General features: G+C 36.3%; 1 protein-coding gene across 1 annotated transcript in view; it reads left to right on the top strand.

Annotated features, from left to right (window-relative positions):
• Positions 1 to 21,012, top strand: part of NAALADL2 (N-acetylated alpha-linked acidic dipeptidase-like 2) — a gene marked incomplete at its 3' end in the record, with an annotated part of 181,204 nt that overhangs the window by 133,497 nt on the left and 26,695 nt on the right. The window contains exons 5-8 of the mRNA XM_009878431.1: positions 1,834 to 1,977; positions 12,408 to 12,500; positions 16,857 to 17,062; positions 18,560 to 18,679. Of these exons, the coding sequence (XP_009876733.1) occupies positions 1,834 to 1,977; positions 12,408 to 12,500; positions 16,857 to 17,062; positions 18,560 to 18,679 (563 nt within the window). The remainder of the gene's footprint in view (positions 1 to 1,833; positions 1,978 to 12,407; positions 12,501 to 16,856; positions 17,063 to 18,559; positions 18,680 to 21,012) is intronic.

Genomic DNA, 21,012 nt, shown 5'->3' with positions numbered 1-21,012 from the left:
AGAGCAAGCAAGAATCTCATAAAGTGCTTTCGATACATTGGTTTCTTTATGAAGTTGCACTGCTCTGTTTTGCAGTTGGTACAGCACCAAGCCCATGAGAATTTAGAACCAGAGTGATTGTGCTTTAACTAGCAGCCCTGGAAATCTCCATACTTCTTCAGTGTGCACTGGGTTTTACTGGTGGAGATTGGTCTTAAGCTTTCACTTTTGAATCCTGACCACAATGCAAAGAGCTTTCCTCAGTCTCCTGAACAAGGTGCTCTCACGGAAACTAATACATGAGTGGCAGAGGGAAAGGAACTCTCACTTGTTTGTTATGTGGGGTTTTTTTCAAGCATTTTTAAATCTTAATATCACTACTGCATTGTTGAAAAAGTTAAGGAAGTTCTGTTGCTAGACAATCGTATAGAGATTGAGCCTAGTAAAAAAGTCAAGAGGTCACCTAATCTAGCACATTCCCTCAGGGAAGGGATCAGCCATATCTACGTCATTCCTGACAGGTGTTTGTTTAATCTTTTCTTTAAAAAGATCTCTGTTGTAGAGATTTTGCCACCTGCATAGGCAAGTCTTTATGAGTTCCTTCTCTTAGAAACTTTTTCTTCCAGATAACTTCAAATGTGCCTTCCTATATATTAATTATTTTTTTTTGTCCTATACTTCAGTCTCTATCTTATATTGTGAAAAAGATTCATTAGGCCAGCTGAATTAGTTGAAAAAAAAAATCATCATTTTGTCCTGAGGTGCTTCAGAGCATTTCCAGATGCAGATCTTGCCACTTTTTTTTCCATTTATATCACTGGTCTCCCAAAATATCTCATTATCTCATCAGCAGCCTTCCTGTGCTTAAATGTTGGACAGTGATGTGTATGGAAACTCATGTTATTTTCAGTTAAAAGAGATTTTAAAATGTGCATTGATCTGCTGATATTGTGAGGTTTGTGCTGTGGCTTAAGATATTAAAGCTGTAAATGAAGTATTTGGGTGTTGTCTGATCTATCCCTTCCTCCACTTGACATTTGTGTCTTTAGTCCACTCTTATCCCAGACCTCATTCAACTGAGCCTTCGACTTTTCATCACAGAAGCACCCTTGCATTTATAAAATAAACAGACTATAGTCACCACACTACATTAAAGCAACTTTGAGTCATTGAGATAGTCAGATTGTATTTTTAAAAGAGGAAGGTGTGTATTAAAACTTCCATGGTTTTTGGTATATGCAAGGAAGCATAATCTCATCAAGTTGCTGGTATATTATCAACGTACATCTTCTGGGGTGCGTTTCTTGTCAAAGTTCTCACAAAAGCTTGTTTGTGTGAAAGCTCACTCCTTGAATGGTTTTAGTGCTAAGTAGCACAAGTTCTGTAGAATTCAAACATTTTGACTTCCCTCACACAATGATGAGCCTTATCAGTAGTAGCGTCGTTCAGTGCAGACAAATACTTACGCGTGATTTCAGGATGTTTAAATGTCAGCTCTTCCCGGTAAGGCAGTGTTCAGTTCTTACTTGAATTTGGAAGTTATTTCTGATCAGTAATTCTGGGTTTTGCTAAATCATTTAACTACACACCAATTCAATTTTTTATGTTTAAGTCACAATCTAATATATATTTCTTTCTTGTGGAAATATTCCACAAGAGCTGTAGTATATACATATAATTTTATGGCACATGTTCTTAAAATGATTTTTTTCAGTAAGATGAGTAAAAAAAAAAAAGACTAAATCAGTTATTTTAAGCTACATTGTAGATAATTGCTTTTCTTGTTTAGTTTATGCAGAAGAGAAGTCTTCTAATTTTCATTTACTAATTCCTGTTCTCTTTCTGTTGTTTAAGATGGAAGCTACAGACAAAATCGACTGAACCTTACAACACTGTTAGTCCAACCAATTTCTGCGATGCTTGCCAAAAAACTTATTTCTCTACCTGAGGACACTGTCCAACGGGATAGATGTATACCTCTCCAACTGCCAGCTACAGGTAATGCTTTTTCATACTTAGAAGAAAAGATTATTTAAATGTTCTTTAAGGACTCCAAATCCATTTTCTGTAACTGTATATAACTAAGAGGTTTAGCAGACTATAAGTAAGTTTTTGTTTAGCTGCTTTCTAGAAGAGACTGTGAATAAACTAAGAGTTATGCTCCCAAAATATGATAAATGGAAGTTTTGATTAAAAGACCAAAAAAAGTGTTGTGGTGTATGACAGTAAGCTCTAATTTTTAATACTGACCTAAGAAGAATCTCTGTCTAGATTCTATTGCTAGGGAGATTTTGTTAGTGCTGCAGTATGGTTTGTTAGCCCTTGTTTTACTACTAAGAATGTGATTTTTACATTAAGACATCACCAGCAGTATTAAAGTTATTCTGTGTCTGTTTTTCTGCCTCTGGCATAATGCTACTATAATTCTTTCAGTGTTCCTTAATTTGTATCTGCTATAGAATAAAAAATACGTTGTTGCCTGAACCTTCTGGCAGCTTTTTTCCTCCACATTTCACCAGGAAAGCGGTAATCATGATAAGAACAAAATACCTTGAGTAGAGCTAGATGTAATGGAAGAATGTATTCAGAGTATCTCTTCAGAGATAATGCCATTAGCAAAGTCATACAGAGAATACAACCTGCCAGCAAAGACACTGCGTGGTGTTTCAGTGAAGGAAGCAACACCATCCACGTAACGTTCTAGATGAGGTGCATGTTTAAACAGTAATTCTGTCTTGATTTTTTGTTTTGTAGTACTCTAGCTTTCACCAGAAAAAAAAAAAAAAGCAGAAAAAAATGGTAGATTTTCTTATAACACCTGTTCAAATGAATTGATTTGAAACAGTAGTCTTGGAAGGGGGAGACAAGTTATCCACTGTATTCTGTGCTAGATACAGTGATGATAATAGTAAAAGCAAAATTTAAGGGCAACCATTGTACTATCATGTATGTGCTGTGTCACTTGTTTAGTGCCTTTGGAAAGTTATTATGGAATAGGAATACAATACAAGAAGGCATAAAAAAGAATTGATTAATTTTATGGCTTGTGTTAGCATTTACAGTTATGCATATTAAAAAGAAAGGCAGAAGAGGCCTCATGCTTCATGGCTTAAGCTGTTGTGGTTAGGCAGGTCTGTTGCTCTCCACACACAGCTCACTAGGTATTTTAACGATGAACTGATCTTCCTCACAACCGGTAGGCAAAGGCTATATAGATGGGAAAAGGTCCTTGGGAAGGAACAAGAGCTTAACCATCCCAGGTAAGATGTGTGAAGCCTGCTAGTAGGTATTTTCAACAGCTGAAGTGCCTGCAGGAAAGCATGAGTTTGGGCTGGCAAATGGCACTTATTTCAGAAAGGTGAAAGCCTACGCTGGCTATTTCTCAAAAAGCTTTGTGTATCATCTACAGGACTGATTCACCTAAAGGATAGTTATACTACTTTTTTCTGTATGGTGTGGCGTGTCTATTTTATTTCCATGAGAAGGCAGGAGTTCTGCGTATTGGAAAATTCTAGTAAGAGCCACTCTGTGTCCAGCTGACTCTGGTTGAACACAACAGCTTGTGACTAATTTTATGTAAAGATTCTGAACCACAGTTATCCGTGGGGGATTTAAAAAAAAAATTAAAATCTTAATTTATTGAGCACATAGGGTCTATATTATGAAACCTTGCATAATTCTGTAATGCATTATGATATATTTTGCCCTGAAATAGTAGTGAAACTATAGATGTGCAGGAGCATATGGTGTGCTGAACTGTTCAGGAACAGCCTTAGTGGAAGAGAAAAAGACTGGTCCCATGATAAGAAATCTTGCATAACTATTTACTAATAGTAATATCTAAGGAGAAAATGCTGAACAGAGAACAGTGAAGGCTGAATTTGCAGTCTTCCTGTTGATTTGAAGAAGCTTAGGAGAGAGATTTCACTTCTGACGTAGAACTCATCACTTATCTGTCAAAGGAAGTGGATGAGCAATTCAGATGATTGGTTGGCTTAAAATTTGTTAGAATAAAACGATCATCATTCTTTCATCAGTATGTTTCAAAAAGCTGAAGAGCAGATTCATCAGTAATGATTAAACATTTATATATAGTTTTCTCACATTGCCTCTTTTTTCCCTTAGCCTTGCAGTTTTGAAGAGACATAATGTGACAGAGGGAGTAGGAGGATAAGGAGAGAAACATCTGATATATATCAAATGCTTAGAACCTACAAAGTGAATACTGGGAATTGAAGTTAGTTATTAGTTTTGTGTTAGTTGAAGTTAGTAATTAGATTTTCTTTCTGTTTCATGTGGTGCGTCGTTGTTAATCCCCATTAATCTGGAATTCTGTACTCTCATGAACTTTTTCACCAAAATGGGCAATTAGAAGGAATTTAGGAGTGAAGTTTTATAGAGAAGCCGTACGCTTCTTAAACTTGCTTTTTTTTTATGGAGTATCACTAGGATATTTGGTGGAACATTGTGATGATTGCCGTAAAACTAAAGCACTCCTATAAACATAAATGAAGAAAGTCCTGCTGTGTTGCAGTAAACTTACTTTGTTGTTTGTTAAGTTACCTTCCAGTTGGTAGATTTTAATCAGGTGCAAATAATCCCTTTTAAATGAGTCTCTTGAGTACTTAAAGTAAATATATCCAGCAGAATTTGTTTTACAAAGTGTTTTTCAACCCTAATGACCAGGTACTTTGGTGTTAAGTGGAAAACTCGGTAGCCTGGAAGTCTGGCAGTCAAAAATACTAGAGATCTATGTGTATGTTTTCTCTTTGGTTTTAAGTGTCGGTTTTTATACTCATATGATTCACATCTGAGAAGACAGAAGATGAGAAAGATCTAAGATTTCAGGAGAGATCAATCTCCTGCTGTCTGTGGCAGACCTGAGGATTTCACAGATCAGCTTGCATGATTAAGTAGCTTACATTGTCATATGGTATATAAAGAAAAAGGTGTCATATTTTTTGAGAGGATGAATGGAACTCTGAGGAATTTGTGTTGCCAGACTTGTAAATAGGGAGATCCAGGGGATATTGTCAGAGAGGTTCTCAACTGAGATCCTCTCCAGAACCTGAAAACAATGAGATAACATAATGCATGAGGAAATGCATTTGCATGGCTACCTACCCTTTTAAAATTATAGGAAACAATAAGAAAAATAAAAATTACTTGTAACGGTAAGAGACAGAGATAGGGATATGTGATGGGAGGTGTTCAAGTTATTCATAAATGGCTATTAATAAAGTTCCCTTTTCCTCCTTCCTCTTCAGCCACAAGATATTGTGCATGCTAAAAATTCACATAATTCAAAAAGGGCCACTTAAAAATTCACTGAGGAAAAAATAACCAGTCGAAAGAGTTTAAACACACATAGAGCCGCCCATCCTCCCCTTTGACTACACTACTTTTGTGTCACTGGAGGACACAATAACGTCTTAGGAAAGGATCACTGTTCACTCATGCTATTCTTATGTTCTTCTCCACATCTGTGTTTTTGCTCACTCTTGGAGATAAGGGATAGTCGACCAGTTGGTCTGACCTTGTACCCCTGAGCAGTCTAATTCAAATTAAAGGAAGTCTAATGCAAGTATTCATGCATTGATCTTATTTAAAGGCTTCAAGTTTTGTTAGCCAACTGCTGTTTAAATCCAACCCTATTTCCGTGTTTGTCTGGATCAACGAAGGTAGTTGAGGTTTTATTACTTCAGAAAATACCAGTAGACTTAACATACATGGAAGCAGATCCCTTTTCTTATGAACTCCTGTGATGTGAAATAGGTGTAATTTTTTATATTTTAACTTATAAAGTAGTAAAACCAAAGCATGAATAGTTTAATTAACTTGAATTGTGTCAATACTGAATCATCTTAATAACTGTGATGCAAAAGTTCGTTGTAGACTGCTAACAAGTCCACATCCTCTACCAAAAAAAGGTGAGAGTGGAGCAGATAACCAGAAACAACTGTTACTAAAAGGATTTGCAGCATAATATAAAGAAGAATTTTTTTAAGACTCTGAACATCTGTTTTAAACAACTCCACATATAAGATGATCTTTATACCAAGTTTTATAGTCAACTCTGATCTTGTGAAATTAGAGTCATCAATTATACAAAAGGAATAATTAGAAGACTTGTTGGTTTACGTATTATATGATCATAGTCCAAGACAAATAGAGTTCTCTGCCAACTGCTGCACTAGTGCAAATCAAGCTGTCTTCAGTTGGAGAAAGGACATGAAAAGATGCAGAATATATATGATTTTTTCAGCTAGGCTACAGCCTGGTGATGTTGTCATATGTTTTTCTTCTTTTGTAGCTTGCTGCCTGTCAGAGAAAAGAAAGAGCACCATATTTAATAAACTCTGACTGTGCCATCATGCACTATGGTATCAATATGCAAACACTCCCATAATTTCTATGTGTTTGCACTAAGCTAAACATAAAACCAAGAAAACAAATAGAAGCATATTGTGTGCCAGTACATGTTGCTGTGTCTACCAAATTGGAATTCATTGTGCATAACAGTAGAAATGCAAAGATGTTCTGCAGATATTGCTTACTGGTATTTCTAAGTAGTACATGTTAAGTAGGGAAATCAGATGTAGTACAGACATTCTGCATGTGAAAAATTCCAAATGTGTGCTAATGCTCTTGGATTTTCCTTCTGTGATTGCTTTAAAATCTTTTTAAAATAGAAGTTAATGAAAAGAATTAAGCATAAACAGTTAAACATTTTTTATGTATCTTCCCTCTGTTCCTGCTTGAAGCCTCAAGAATTTTTCTACCAGTATTGTAACTGGTCAAAATATATATTCAGAATTGTTCTGTCTTTGCTATTGAGTGTGATACATTTATTCTGTACTGTATTAGGCCATCCCAGTTTAGAGCCTCCTTAGAGGATGTAATTTTAGACATCACTTACTTTCAGAAGCCTTTTCTGTGGATAGATTTATTGCTGGATTCCTTGATGTAGGTCAGAAAATATGATCAAATAGCAAAAGTTTATTCATTAGGTTCTTCAGACAAAGATTGGACTTGAGGATCCAGGGTCTGTGGATAACCTCTTGAAAAGCAGAATTTATTGTTAATAGACAACATAGCTGGTTAATCAAATAAAAATCTAGTAAGGGGAAAAAATAGGGATACTAGATTTCAAAGAGACCAAATCTAGATGGTATATTGCTTGAACACAAAAACACCACCAATAAAGGCTTTTTATTACAAGGATATCTGTCCAGGAGTTGTGACATATTCCTGCACAAATAGTTTTATAATTCAACAATACTGTACATTGTCATAGATTCAGTATTGATTTTTGCAATTTGATAGAGTCACACAGTATTGTTTTCAGAGATAATAAATTATTAAGTATATACTATTTTATTTGCTCTAGTAAGTATGTAGTTGTGCTGCATATATATTTGATAGGTAAGTTCTATTGTTACATAACTGCTTATGATGATAAATTTATTCTTTTAAAGTCATGCTCTTAATTGAAAACTGATATAAAATATAATGTAGATAAGGTTTTGCACTGAAGTAGACGTGATAAAATACTCAGAACAAACAGAAATATATTTTTCACAGTCCAGTAAGATTTTTAAAAAGCACATTTACTGGGCGATCTAGTATTGGAGTAGTAGCTTGGCATTTTACTCAGTTATTCTAGAAAATGTCTAATGAAAGTGAAGCATTTGTTTCAAATGACAGCAATATCTACTGTTATATGTTCTCATGTATACTTATGATATATCAGGGTATTTAACAGAGTATTCCAAATAATACATACCAGTCCATGTTATTCTGTACATTATCACCAATCGAATGTAAGAAATTTATTGCATATTTGATTATTTGTTACATGTAAATAGCTTATGGTGTTTCTAAAGTGAGTGCAGTTCTTACTGCATTGTCGTGTTCTGTGGTATTTGATATTACTTTAAAGCCTCAATTCTTGGGGCAATTAATTTTAGGAAAACTGTACTTTGATTATTGAAAAAAAATAGGACCATTAAGGGGTGTCTGAAAAGCTTCGTAACGTGTGCTCAAAAGACTTAGCAGTTGAGTTATTAGAGCCTGACTTAAGATTTTCAAATAACTAGGAAAAGAAATCTGTTGAATGTCATTTTTTCCTGACTGCTTCAGATGAATTAGTGGCCCCTGAGCAACATGGCCATGGGTGTTTGATGATGTTTGAAAGTTAAACTTTAATTGTGATTTCAAACTGATGTAAATTTATTCAGGTGTGGTTTATATTGGTTCAGGAATTAGATTCGTGTTAAAAACTGGTTTACTCGAAGTTATTCAGTGTATCTTGTTTCTGCAATCTTTTGAAATAACTTCTGGTTTTATGATCTAAGAACTATGTTATCGAAATGCATGACTTCAGTTAGTACTTGCTGCTTCTATACTGGAGTTAAATGTGCATGTAGGAGACTTTTTGTGTCTGAGTAGCAAAAATCTTGTCAAATTAGCTCAGATTTAAATCTGATTTCCTAATGATGCTTTTAAAAATCCAGTACTTCTAAGAACGCTCAGAAAATTGTGTAACTATGGGTATTTAGTATGATCAGGATCCAAGATTTTAACTAACATTTTTTAAAATCAGGCTCAAAATTAAATTATTCTGTGTTACTGTGAGCTTGAGATAAGGTTGAAAGCACAAAAGAAGTCATAGAATAATAGAATGTCAGGGGTTGGAAGAGACCTCTAAAGATCATCAAGTCCAACCTCCCTGCCAGAGCGGGATCACCTACAGTAGATCACACAGGAAGGCGTCCAGGCGAGTTTTGAAAGTCTCCAGAGACAAGGACTACACAACCTCCCTGGGCAGCCTGTGCCAGGATTCCGTCACCCTCACAGTGAAAAAGTTTCTCCTCATGTTTAGATGGAATTTCCTATATTCTAACTTAAACCCATTATTCCTTGTCCTATTACTGGGCACCATTGAAAAGAGACTGGTCCCTTCCACTTGACCCCCACTTCCCAGGTATTTGTACACATTAATAAGATCCCCTCTCAGCCTTCTCTTTTCCAGACTAAACAGCCCCAGTTCCCTCAGTCTCTCTTCACAGGAGAGATGTTCAAGTCCTTTAATCATCCTCGCAGCTCTCCGTTGGACTCTCTCCAGTAGGTCCCTGTCTCTCTTGAATTGGGGAGCCCAAAACTGGACACAGGATTCCAGGGGTGGTCTCATCCGGGCAGAATAGACGGGGAGGAGAACCTCCCTAGACCTGCTGGACACACTTTTCTTAATGCACTCCAGGATCCCACTGGCCCTCTTGGCCACAAGGGCACGTTGCTGTCCCATGGACAACTCACTGCCCACTGGGACTCCAAGGTCTTTCTCCACGGGGCTGCTTTCCAGCAGGGCGACCCCCAATTTGTCCTGGTGCCTGGTGTTATTCCTCCCTAGATGCAGGACTCTACACTTGCCCTTATTGAACTTCACAAGGTTCACCTTCACCCAGCTCTCCAGCCTGTCCAGATCTCATTGGATGGCAACACAGCCTTCGGTGTGTCAGCCAACCCTCCCAGTGTTGTATCGTCAGCGAACTTGCTGAGGGTGCACTCTATCCCCTCATCCAGGTTGTGGACGAAGATATTAAACAAAACTGGCCCCAGCACTGATCCCTGGGGAACACCACTGGCCACAGGCCTCCAACTTGACTCTGTGCCCCTGATCACAACCCTCTGAACTCTGTGAGCCAGTTCACAGTCCACTTCACAGTCCAGTCATCATCATCTGTCAGAACTCATTTTCCGGGCTGCAAGTAGTAGTTTTTTGCTTATCTGAAGTTCTGTATTTGTCAGTCAAATATGTGCAAAGTAACCATGTGTATAACTATGTAATTGTGAGAGGAGAAGGGCAATCATGTGGTATGAGACAATTTACAGATTTCAAGTCAATAAATAAATAACTTTGACAAATGCTTTTCTGTCCTTCAATTTCAGAAGTAGCTTTTGGCTTACATGAACTCAAAGTGTATCCCAAATAATTTTAAGCAAAATCTCCTCATAGTTTTCTAGAGAATACAGGAAAAAAAAAAAAGAAAGTTGTCAAGATCTTTGAAGTATAGCATTAGAAAGAGAGGTTTGTTGTCTGAACTGTTTAAAGGGGATTAAATTCCACTTCTTCTGTATGCTCCAAAGAGTGCTTTCAGCCTTTTCATCTGGTGTACTAAGCCTTTAAGCCCAAGTCACTTTAAGCTGACTACTGTGTTACATGGCTATTAACTCAAATATCTGATTCCAGAATACGTGTATTGCCAGAAGTTAATTTTCTGTTTCTTTATTGTCAAGTTGAAGACTGGATAGTTGATGTTGATTATGGAAAAAAGCCAAAAGGATTTATCTTCTTTTTGTCTGAAGTGGGGCCTAAAGAAACATATCTGAAGTGTTGTGGGGTTAGAAAAAGAAAAGAAATCAGTTTTGTCTTGCAAATCATTTTTAAGCAGAGCAAATTGGCTCTAGATTGGTTGTAGGTGAGACACAGCAGCAAGAAGTAACTCGCATAATACAGATTAATTTTTAACTGCTTAATCAACATGGAAGCCCTAAACTGTTTTCATGTTGTTTTAAAAGACCAAGAAAAAATATAGGTGCCAGTACAGTGCTGGGAGCCCTTTGGTTTAGTACTTTTTAAAATATTTTTCTTTAAAAATCTAGAATAGTATCTGTAGATTTATAGAACAAACAAAATTCATCGTCACATGGTGTTAATAAACCTTACAGTAGCTAAGATGAGAAGGGCAAACTTAATTATGGCTTGAACCCCCAAATATGCATGACAGATCAAAATATTAACTTACTCCGATTACTTAAAATCATAGAAGTAAAATAGTGTGACGTGCTTTATTTTTAATTAGCTGTGCTTGACTTGCGTTTTCTTTACTGTTGCATTCTGGCACAAACAGAGCTGTCGCATAGAAGACATGTCTGTTGATATGAAGGAGGTTTTGTCTGAGTAGAAAGTAGAGTGAATATTGATGGTGCATTTTTCTAAAACAAAGAAAATTCTGAGCAGTTGGTTTGCCTTTTTCAAATATCAATGAAGACAAGTGAATGAAATTACATTGGATTTTAAGAGGATTTTAAAGTAAATTTACCAGATGAAGTACTACCAAATGAACCCTGAAGAACAGTATTGTAGAGATGTATTGTTTTTATTTTACATGTTGCAGTAATCTCCCCATTTGTGTGTTCTGTGCATCGCAGAAAACAAAGCCAGGAAACAAACTGTTAGAAATACATCAGTGGGAGGATAATAGCCTGGGAGATAGAGCGCAGAATGGTCCATGGAATATTTTAATATCGGTCTGTGACAGTTGGGATATGGACATTGAAGGAATTCTGGCTCAAAGATGCCTTGAAACATGGGTCTGTCGAGGGGGTTGTGCGGTAACCGCGGGCGTGAGAGAACCTCGGGGAAGGTCTGGGGTGATGCAGAGGTTATTGTCAGACAATTGCTAGTGTTTAAACTAGAGCGGTTTAAGACATTTTCGCTTGACTCAGATAGAAGTTATGACCTTTGGGATGAGATGAATGTTAATGCAATCTATTTTAATGCAAACGAAACATTTTAAAGGTACCGGTGGCTCCCTGTAGTTAGTTGTTTTGCTTCCATTGCCACAAAGTGGAGGAGTTAGTGGGGTTAGTGTGTCCCATCCTGGGCACAGTGGGAATGACAGTAATTGTCAGCAAAGGGCAGTTATTTATTGTTTAAGCTATTTACACTTACTTTTCTCTGCTACAGTCTCGACTGACACAGCCATACTGCCAAGCCCCTTACACTTTAATAGGTTTTTTAATTTCTCTGCCTTTGTATTTGCGCCTTTTCCTCAGTTGATACCAGCTAAACCAACAAAAGCTGTTTCCTGCTGGCATAAGTTCACAATAAATTGCCAAAGGCTGTGCTGGCAAAGTGATTAGTAATGCAGAGGTCTAACTTGTCCCATCTGATTTAGCATAGGGGATTTTCTACAGAAGAATAGTGTAATATAAACCAAATATAATTTTGTGAATGTTATTGAAAGATTGGCCTGGGTGCATGATTAGGTAAGAAAAACCTATAAAGATTAAGACAAATTTCCTTATCATAGAATTACATAAGTCCTACTCTTCTTAATACTTTTTTTTTTCCTCTTGTATTCTAGCAGCTTTTATTGGCTGAATTCAATGATCTTTTAACTCGAGGAGTAGAGATCTCTTTTGAGATTCCAACTTTGAGTGTTACTGCTAAAATAAGAAAATAAAGTAATATTTTATGTTTTAATCTCTAGTTCCTCTTCAGTAACTTTTTTTTTCCTTTGTTTTACTCTTTTTTTAACTTTTATGTAGGAGGAATTTATAACTGCGGCCTGTAGATTTCTGTGCTATGTAATTTAAATTTCTCTTTTTCTTTGTCTTTTTTTTCTTTTTCTTTTTAGCAGGCAAAAAAATGATCAGTCTGAATATTCAGTCAGTCACAACTTACAAGACAGTTTCTAATGTTATTGGATATTTAAAAGGATCTATATTTCCTGGTAAGTAGCCCTTTTTCATTTGTATTGATTATTTGTTTCGTGATGGCTAGGAGTCACTGCTGGGATCAGGATTCTATTTTGCCGGATAATGCACTAATACAGAGGACAGGGAGAACCTTTGTTGTAGTTATTCCGTGATTTGGTTTATAACAAAACAGAATGTAAAGGTGAAACAGAGAATGAGCTCAAGGGGATATTATAGTTATAATAAGAATATTTTTACACAACAAACAGGAATTACATGTAGACCGTAGAAAGTATTAATATTTTATACCAAGTAACTGTGTTACTGGCTTTAATTTCAGAGGGTACTGTATTGCATGATTTGGACTAATAAGCAAGATGTCTGTACCGCTTTAGAAAATGTTTTTGGGTAGTTTTTTATTCTAAAGTTAGTGGAATTTTGAGATAAATAAAACTCTGTGCTTCAAGTCCCAAACATCTCTGCATAATTCAAGTGTCTCACTGAAACCAAGGTGTAGGACAGTGTTATCTCTGGCTTAGCTTAGAATCTAATATCAAATGTGATTTGTGATGTACAAAAATCTGTGACTGAGTTCTTGATCATAGTTGCTGCAGCCTTATTTTGTTTTACAATCATGCCGTAAGCTAGTTTCATGCAAGTCTATGAATAAATTACTGTTCTGTATGGCTAAGAATTAAACAATAAGATTCTAAATGCAACTGTGACATTAACTACAAACCCCCTCCCCTCTTTGATGTTGTCTGTACGTAATACAATAATCAGGACATCACAGGAATGAAGATCATTTTTGAGCTTATTTTGTCTGTGAGTGAATTTGATAAAACATGGAAAGATTTGATGATGACTGAACACTCTTGCTGGTTACTTACATGGTGCAAAGTGTTTTAGAGCCAGTCTAATTCCTCATGTACAGATGGCATCATCGTCAAAACATCATCACGTTTGCCTTGATTAATGCTTTTGTATTAGGTTCAGAAGAAAGGTTGCATACTTGTCTACAGTCTCCTAGGGGGTAGGCCAGTCATTCCATATTTTAAGTGATGGAAAGAAGGAGATGACGAAGATGTAAGCTTATTCTTGTTAGAGAAATGATGACTCAGTTTTGTGTGCTCTGAATGCTGCGCTTTACACCAGAACAAATTTCTTTTAAACAACATAGGAAACGATTAGCACAGCAAATTTAATTTCAATAAAGGATTTGATTTTCCTCAAAAATTTGAAGGTACTAGTCTACTATTGCTGATGTTTTGCAAACAGCTGTCATGGAGTTTGAGATGTAGAAACTGCCACGTTAAACAAACTGTCTGCTGAATTGTGACGCAGAAGCAAGACAAAAAGTAAAAAGCATGCATCAGTTTCTGTTTAGTAACTTCTTTATCTTCTCAATACCTGAATCTTTCATCTTATTGTTGCATTCTTTACAAAGTTACTTTTTAAAGGTGTATCAATATATGCTTAGCTGTAAGAATTTAAGGATATATAATCAAATGAAGTCTATAGCACTACACTGATACCAACATTTTGTCCCATAGATGTCTTGCTGAACAAGGGCCATAGCAACTGGCTTCTAATGTAAGCACAAGTGGAGCATGTAATGCACCATGGGTAGCATTTTGTACAGAATCGATATTAAACCTTCATTTTTCTCTGCTCTTCCTGATTGATACTATAGCCGTGTCCTCTCAATTACTATGAATACTTCATGTTTTCATGGCATTGATTCACTATCATTTTGATGGGGTTTTGCTGGTGTCATACCAGAAAGAAAGCAAAATTTATCTTTAGTGCTTACTGAAAGGCCACAGAGCATCACCCAGGGTGGTTTTTCACTGTTTTTTTGGCTTAAAGGCCTTCCAACACAGATACAAACCTGTCTATGTAATGGTGATCTTATTTGACATTTGATCTGAGAAGTAACAATGAGCATCTGAAATCTCACCAAGATACTTAAAGATGTAGAAGCAGAGGAAATGTGATAGTTGGTAGCCCTTCTGGACATGTGATAGTTTGTAGCTCTTCTGGACATGGCCGAAAATGAGATATATAACAAGAGAAGACAGTATAAAGTCACTCTTTTTTAATGAGAGATCCCTGTTGCCCAGCCCACTGCTACCCTGAACATTTTCCCAGCTTATCGCTTTCAAAAGTATCCAATAGAAATTTTTTTCTCTATCATTTTTTTCTCTCTTTTTTTTCTTACCATGTAATCTTTCTCTACATGCTTCAGTAAATAGTTATGAGAAAGGACAACTGCTGCCTCTGTAAGCATGACCATCCTTTCTCCTATGCTTTTCCTGTAGTCATTTGCTTCAGGGTGTTGCCTCTATGCAAAAGGGAGAGATGTGCAAAGATGAAGAATTTCAAAGGAGGCACCAGCTGTTATGTTTTACCCCTGTTCATTCAGCTGGCATCTCCTACAATAAGTTGCTGCTTGTAGCTTGATTCTCCATCAAAATGTCCCATACTGTTTCACATAAGGTGTCTTTCCACTCTTTTTCATGTATGCTGTTCGCAGACTGAACAGTGATCATAATACGGGGCGAGTGTTGATCCTGTCTGATCACCCTGCGTTAGTAGCACTTCATCTGACAACCGAGAAGCCTGTAAACCAATTAATTTCTGTTCCCAGTTCCTAACAATAAGTTGAAGATCCTATGATTTTTCACTGTCAGAGCAACCTATAATTAAATGTCTCATGATGCAGCAAACAAGTTGCAAAATTGTGTGATTTAGATTGCATTTTGTTACATCAAATTATTCAGTACACTTGGATTCACATTTTGCATATCTGCATTCAGAAAGAAATTTTCATTTACGTACCTATAAACCCCCGAGCAGTTGACTGAAAATGTTGATATAGGTACTTAGCAGATCACCTGTTTGTAAAACATTTTTGATTCCTTATAAATCAATATCGCCATGTATTTAGCTGAACAAAACTGGTAGAAGTCCAGTTTGACAGAGAATGGTTTTATAATCAAAGTATGTTGGTGATCACTTAGAATTGTTTCTAGGCAGCCGTAGCTGCAAAATCACTGAGGAGCAGATAATTAATTGCATAAGCAACCATAAAAACATTCCATTTTTCTAACAACAATGAAAAATTAATCCCTTTGAATAAAGAAAGAAAACCACAACTTTTTGCACCTTTTGGAACCCAAACATCACACAGAGATTGTTGTAGAACTGACATCGCTTGGTAACTATTCTTCTGTTTTCTGTCGGTGTCCTGAAATATGGAAAGCTTTATCTTTAAAAGTCTAGATCTGGATGACAGAGAGACTTTAGTAAATATCAGAACACAACCAGTAAGCAACCTTTCAAAGAGGCTTCAGCTGTGAATTGATCTCACACAAAAGGTTTGGAAGTCATTCAGCGTAACTCTGCTGTGACTTCTTGACACACATCCATCACACTAGTCACTCATGTTGGTTCATATCATCCTTTCAGAATAAAATAAAGTTCTTCACACTTGTGAGTTAGTATTTCAATTGTACATTATGCCTTGGGAGATGAAGATATCATTTAATTTCTCTGAAAAAAAAAAAAATGTTTTTTTCTGGATAACTCTAGGCGATCTCTTTATTTCAGGTTAAAACTTTGTGCTTTTCGTTTTATAACTTTCTTCCAGTATCACGAGAGTTGCTAGGTCTGACTTGCCGTTTCTGTATCATTCATTATCTCTATTCCTCTGTCATGTCTCCTCTCTAAACCTGCAGTCCAGGTCTTTTCAGTGTCTTCTTACATGGAAGTCTAAGTCCCGATATCTAACCGTTCTGGTTACCAGCTTCTCACCTGCTGTTTCTGCAATGTCTTTTTTGAGATAGGGTGGTGAGCACTGAACACAGTCTTCCAGGTGAGGGAGTACTAATACTTTGTGTATTTTTCTGTGTTTCACATTGTACTACCACACCTTTTGTTTTCTTTTTTTCTTTGATGCTAATGTGTATTGAAGATAGAGTTTCCTGCTTATTCATTTATGATTTTTCATAACACTCTAATGGGAGCATGGAAATTCATTAGATTATCTGTGTGACAGAGTCCTGGCTGTAAAAATGGTCTATATCAGATTTATAAGAAGGGAGAGTAATAAGCAGACAATAAAAGCAAGGGCGTAGGGATTAAATTAGGGCAGTATATATGCATATACTTATTTACTAGTTTACTTTTATGCATTTATGTATTTACAGTTTTATGTATATCGTACGATTGTCTTGCACATGATCATATAAATTTTTGTTGACAGCATTGTGTTGTATTGACATTACAGACTACTAATACAGTTTGTCTTTTAGAGGTTCTTAATTCTTTTAATGCTTATATCCAGAAGAAATAAGATTCATTTGCCTGTCCTTTTTTTGACATTTCAGACAGATACATCATCGTTGGTAGCCATCACAACGGTTTGAATACTTATGGGGGGCAAGAATGGGCCAGTAGCACTGCTATCATCACGGCATTTATACAAGCCTTGATGTTGAAGGTTAAGAGAGGCTGGAGACCCGACCGGACCATTGTTTTCTGCTCGTGGGGAGGAACATCATTTGGCAACATTGGTTCATATGAATGGGCTGAGGTAAAATAATGTTAGAAGCACTGATTACAGTCATGATTATTTTTCTTGAAGGCATGAAAACAATGTCATTACCACATAGCAGTTACAGATACTGCAAACAGTTCAGTTTCTGCATACATTCCTGTACTTCCTAGAAAATACAGTGAAAGCATCTATAGAGGCAGTTCATGTGGAACAGAGCGTGTGTGATGGCGAGATGCAGAGCTGTTCCTATGGCTGTCAAGGCTGCATATACCTTTGTGGTCTGATCCCCCTCTCGAATGCAGTAGAAGGCTGTAAAAGAGAACATTGCCAAAATTTCATGGCGGGTGGAAAACTTAAAAAAAAGAGCTAGGCCCAGGAATAGCCTAGAAGGCTTTTTCTCCCTCTTGTATATTCAAGTTACTTGGTTTTAGTAGATGGGCTTAGCGTGGGGAGAACTGAATTGAGAGCACACTGAATGAAGAGCTGTACTGTGGTTTACATTAATTACAGAAACATTTCAGTGTCTCCATGGTTAGTGCCGATGCAATTTTCCTGTATTTATGCTCAGGAGTTACGTGCAACCTGATAAAGACAATGCCATGGGCTCTTACTTTCAACAGAATAGAAATCACCTTGTTGAAAGAAAATACCTTATCAGGATATTGTCGGTCATATATGATTATGGTAGATTTCAGTTGATAAGTTAAAGGAGTAGCTAACAGAGAGGTTCGTGGCTGCTGAATTAAAACAGTAGATAAAATGAAGAGTTAATTGCTTTTTGTCATGCGTGAGAAGCTAGCTCTCATTGAAGTTTCATACTTCCAACATGATTATTCTTCAAAAACAAGAGGGGATGAAAAAATCAAATTGAAAAGATCCAGGCTGGAAGCAAAATTTGTTTAGTTCCACTTCAAGTCAGCTTTACATCAGATGTAATTGTGTTACACCCCTTCTGTTCAATATAAAGAGCCACTTCATGCAAAGAATAACTCATTACTGAGAAGGCAAAAGGGATCTTTTTAAAAAAGAGATATAATTGAAGCAGTTTGTACATGCTATTTTTGTAGGCTAAAAAAATAATAAAATGAAAATACTGGAAAACTGATGCAATTCAAATCTGAATTTGGTCTCTAAAAATTTGAGTGCATTTAACTGTTGATAATGATTACTTTTGATGTTTGTCTTCGGTCAGGCATAAGTTTTAAAGGCCATCACGTTGTTTCAGAGTATGTAACATTTTCATTCTTGGCCTTGCAAGTGTAATCACTTTTAATTCCTCCCCGGCCTATTTGCATTTTGTGGAGATGATGTGTGAAATGGAATTATGACTTTTGCTATATAGAGAAATAACACTAAGATATCCTTTGAAGTTCTTAACGGCATATTGTAAGAAGTAGTAGTTAAGTAATACTTAGGGAATCAGAGAGGACAGAAACGTAGGGTGCAGTTTTTCCTTAGAAGGAACTGAAAGAACAAAACAAGTCTTAATTATAACGATGCATAGTAATAACCGTTGCTCTGCTTGTGTTGTAGGATCTCAAGAGAGTTCTTCAAAGAAATGTTGTGGCTTACGTTAGCCTCCATAATCCAGTCAGAGGCAACTCAACTTTACACCCTGTTGCATCCCCTTCTCTTCAGCAGCTGGCAGCAGAGGTTAGAAACAAAATACTGTCACGTGTGGTTTATGAGTTTTCATGGTTAACTTCCTTGATGCCGATTGGTTTTAGATAACTATAGGTGAGAGATTGTTTTGTTTAAGCATTTTAACCTCACAAATAATCATGAGCTGTTTCTACTAAGCAAGCAGATTATTTTTAAAAATTACAAGGTGTCTTAAGAGGTTTCAAAGGATAACTTCACCAGCTCATTTTTACCAAGTCTCACCATACTTGCATGCACTGCAGCTTTTTTGCCTTTTGGCTGCTTTAAAGTAACATATTTTTTATTCCTTAGCATGAAGCATATTTGTCTCTTCCTAATCTGATCTTTCCGGATTGTTTCTCAATTTGCATTTAAACCTTTACGTACCTTTATTTACCAAATGTGATGTGGCACATGGGAAGAGTATTGCTCTTATTTTAATAAATACTGTCTAAAGTAAGTATGTAAGGTTCAGTGCTCAGATGTGCCTTTGCACCTAGTCTACAGTCAGAATATTCTGCAGTTAATACTGGGGGAAGTGCATGTAGATTTTAAACTGATGGCCTTACTGCTGTTTCTGAGGCTACTGAATTTATTAAAATCTAAAATAAATTGGAAATAATGTAAGGTGCGTACTAAATGATAAGAATAGTTTAAAGTGCCATGCGTAAAATGGAGTACAGTTTGAATTTAAGTGTGCTTTGTAGATGCTTTTTCCATAAATTTACCAGGCTGAAACTCGTTAGATTATTGTGATATTTCTTTGGCTTCCCTCTGAAACTTTTGGTGCTAAACATTGCTCAAAGTAGCATCCTGAATTAAATGGAGTTTAAGATTGATCTTGTTTGGCAATTGTTGTCCAATTAAATTAGTAAAATGATTTTGGTCAAATTGTTTCTTAGCACTGTTTTAACCACTTATGTCCAGTGATTAATTGGCAGTTTCCTCGTGCAAAGGTTCTGTGTAAGTGTTATGAAAAATGCAGTGCAAAATCATTTACGTTCAGGGGGAAAAAAAAGGCTTCTTTTTGTGGAAAGTTATTTATAATGTCATAAATATGAGTCTACAGGTGTTATGGATATGTCAAAATTTTATTATAAATTTTAGCTACTGTGTTTGGAAAAAATACTACTCTGATAGGTTGCTAGCCGCTTGCTGACTTACTGGTGCTTGCAGTCCTATCTTCATGAAAACAGGTATTTGCCATTTAAAGGAATAAATACATTGCATTAAATCCTTGAGCTATTTCTTTTTTTTCTCATTTTGTTTATCTTCACAAGATGGTGATTTCAAAACTGTAAACCATCTGGAGCTGTGCAGCACACATTCTTTATTATCTATTTATCACTTTATTAATATTTCATTCTTCTAATAAACACCGTATTAGTAAGAGTGTTACAGTTGTGCCCTCTATTTTGAAAAGAAAGCAAAGGAAATCTCTTTTTCACTTCCACTTTGTGTCTGTGGTGCATTTAGGTATGATGTTGTAGTATTTTGTAATTGTTGTAACAGCAAATGTACCCTATCACGAGGATGGACACAGCCTCTCTTAGCAGTCCTGCCTTGCACCAGTTGATTAGTTAACAGTCAGCAAAACAGGACTAGAACTTCATTTTTTTTTTCCTGTAAACATCTCATTTTTTTAGAGTGTAAGGCTTTATTACTGAGATTGTATCCATTCTGCAGGTTTACCCTGAAGCCCCATTTATAAAGAAAAAGGAAAAAAAATGGGTGATCATTTTGTCAACATTATGATAGTTGGGATAAGATGTGACTCTTTTGAAGTTCGTTTCATCTTTAAGAAATAGGGAGTCCATTCAAACAGTATTCTTGTTAATAGGTGCATGTTGCAAAGAAGTGCTTACAAAGTTCAGTGATTATTTTAAGTCCAAGAATTATTTTAACTGGTGAGAGTAATTCTCTGAAATTAGGTTTGTACGGACAGAAAAGAAGGTGAAACAAGACTTTTGAATTAATAATATCAATCTATTTTAAAATGTAAAGAGAAAATAGCCAGTCTTTTTTAGGCAGATAGAAGCTTTCCGTAATTTATAGGTACTTGGAAGATACCGCACTGTACCTTTGCATTCAGTGGTAAAGCTGTGTGGTTAGACTGCAACAAAAGAGACTGCCTTGCATTATTTTTTGCTGCACCTAAATGGTATTGCAGCACTGTTTTGAGGAGGGGGACTAAGATCCGCTCACCATTTCAGCTAAGGACAGAGTTGAATTTTGTTCGATACTCGCTGTTGTGCTAAGCTTGTGCGTACACGGTTTCAGAAAAACAGAGGAAGAATGTTTTCCTAGGGACAATTAATTTGTTACAAATTCCTACAGAAGTTAAG

This window comes from Apaloderma vittatum, unplaced genomic scaffold (genome assembly GCF_000703405.1).
Source record: "Apaloderma vittatum isolate BGI_N311 unplaced genomic scaffold, ASM70340v1 scaffold5801, whole genome shotgun sequence".
NCBI lineage: Eukaryota > Metazoa > Chordata > Aves > Trogoniformes > Trogonidae > Apaloderma > Apaloderma vittatum.
The sequence above is the reverse complement of the archived record's forward strand: the minus strand, read 5'-3'. Positions and strand labels throughout refer to the sequence as shown.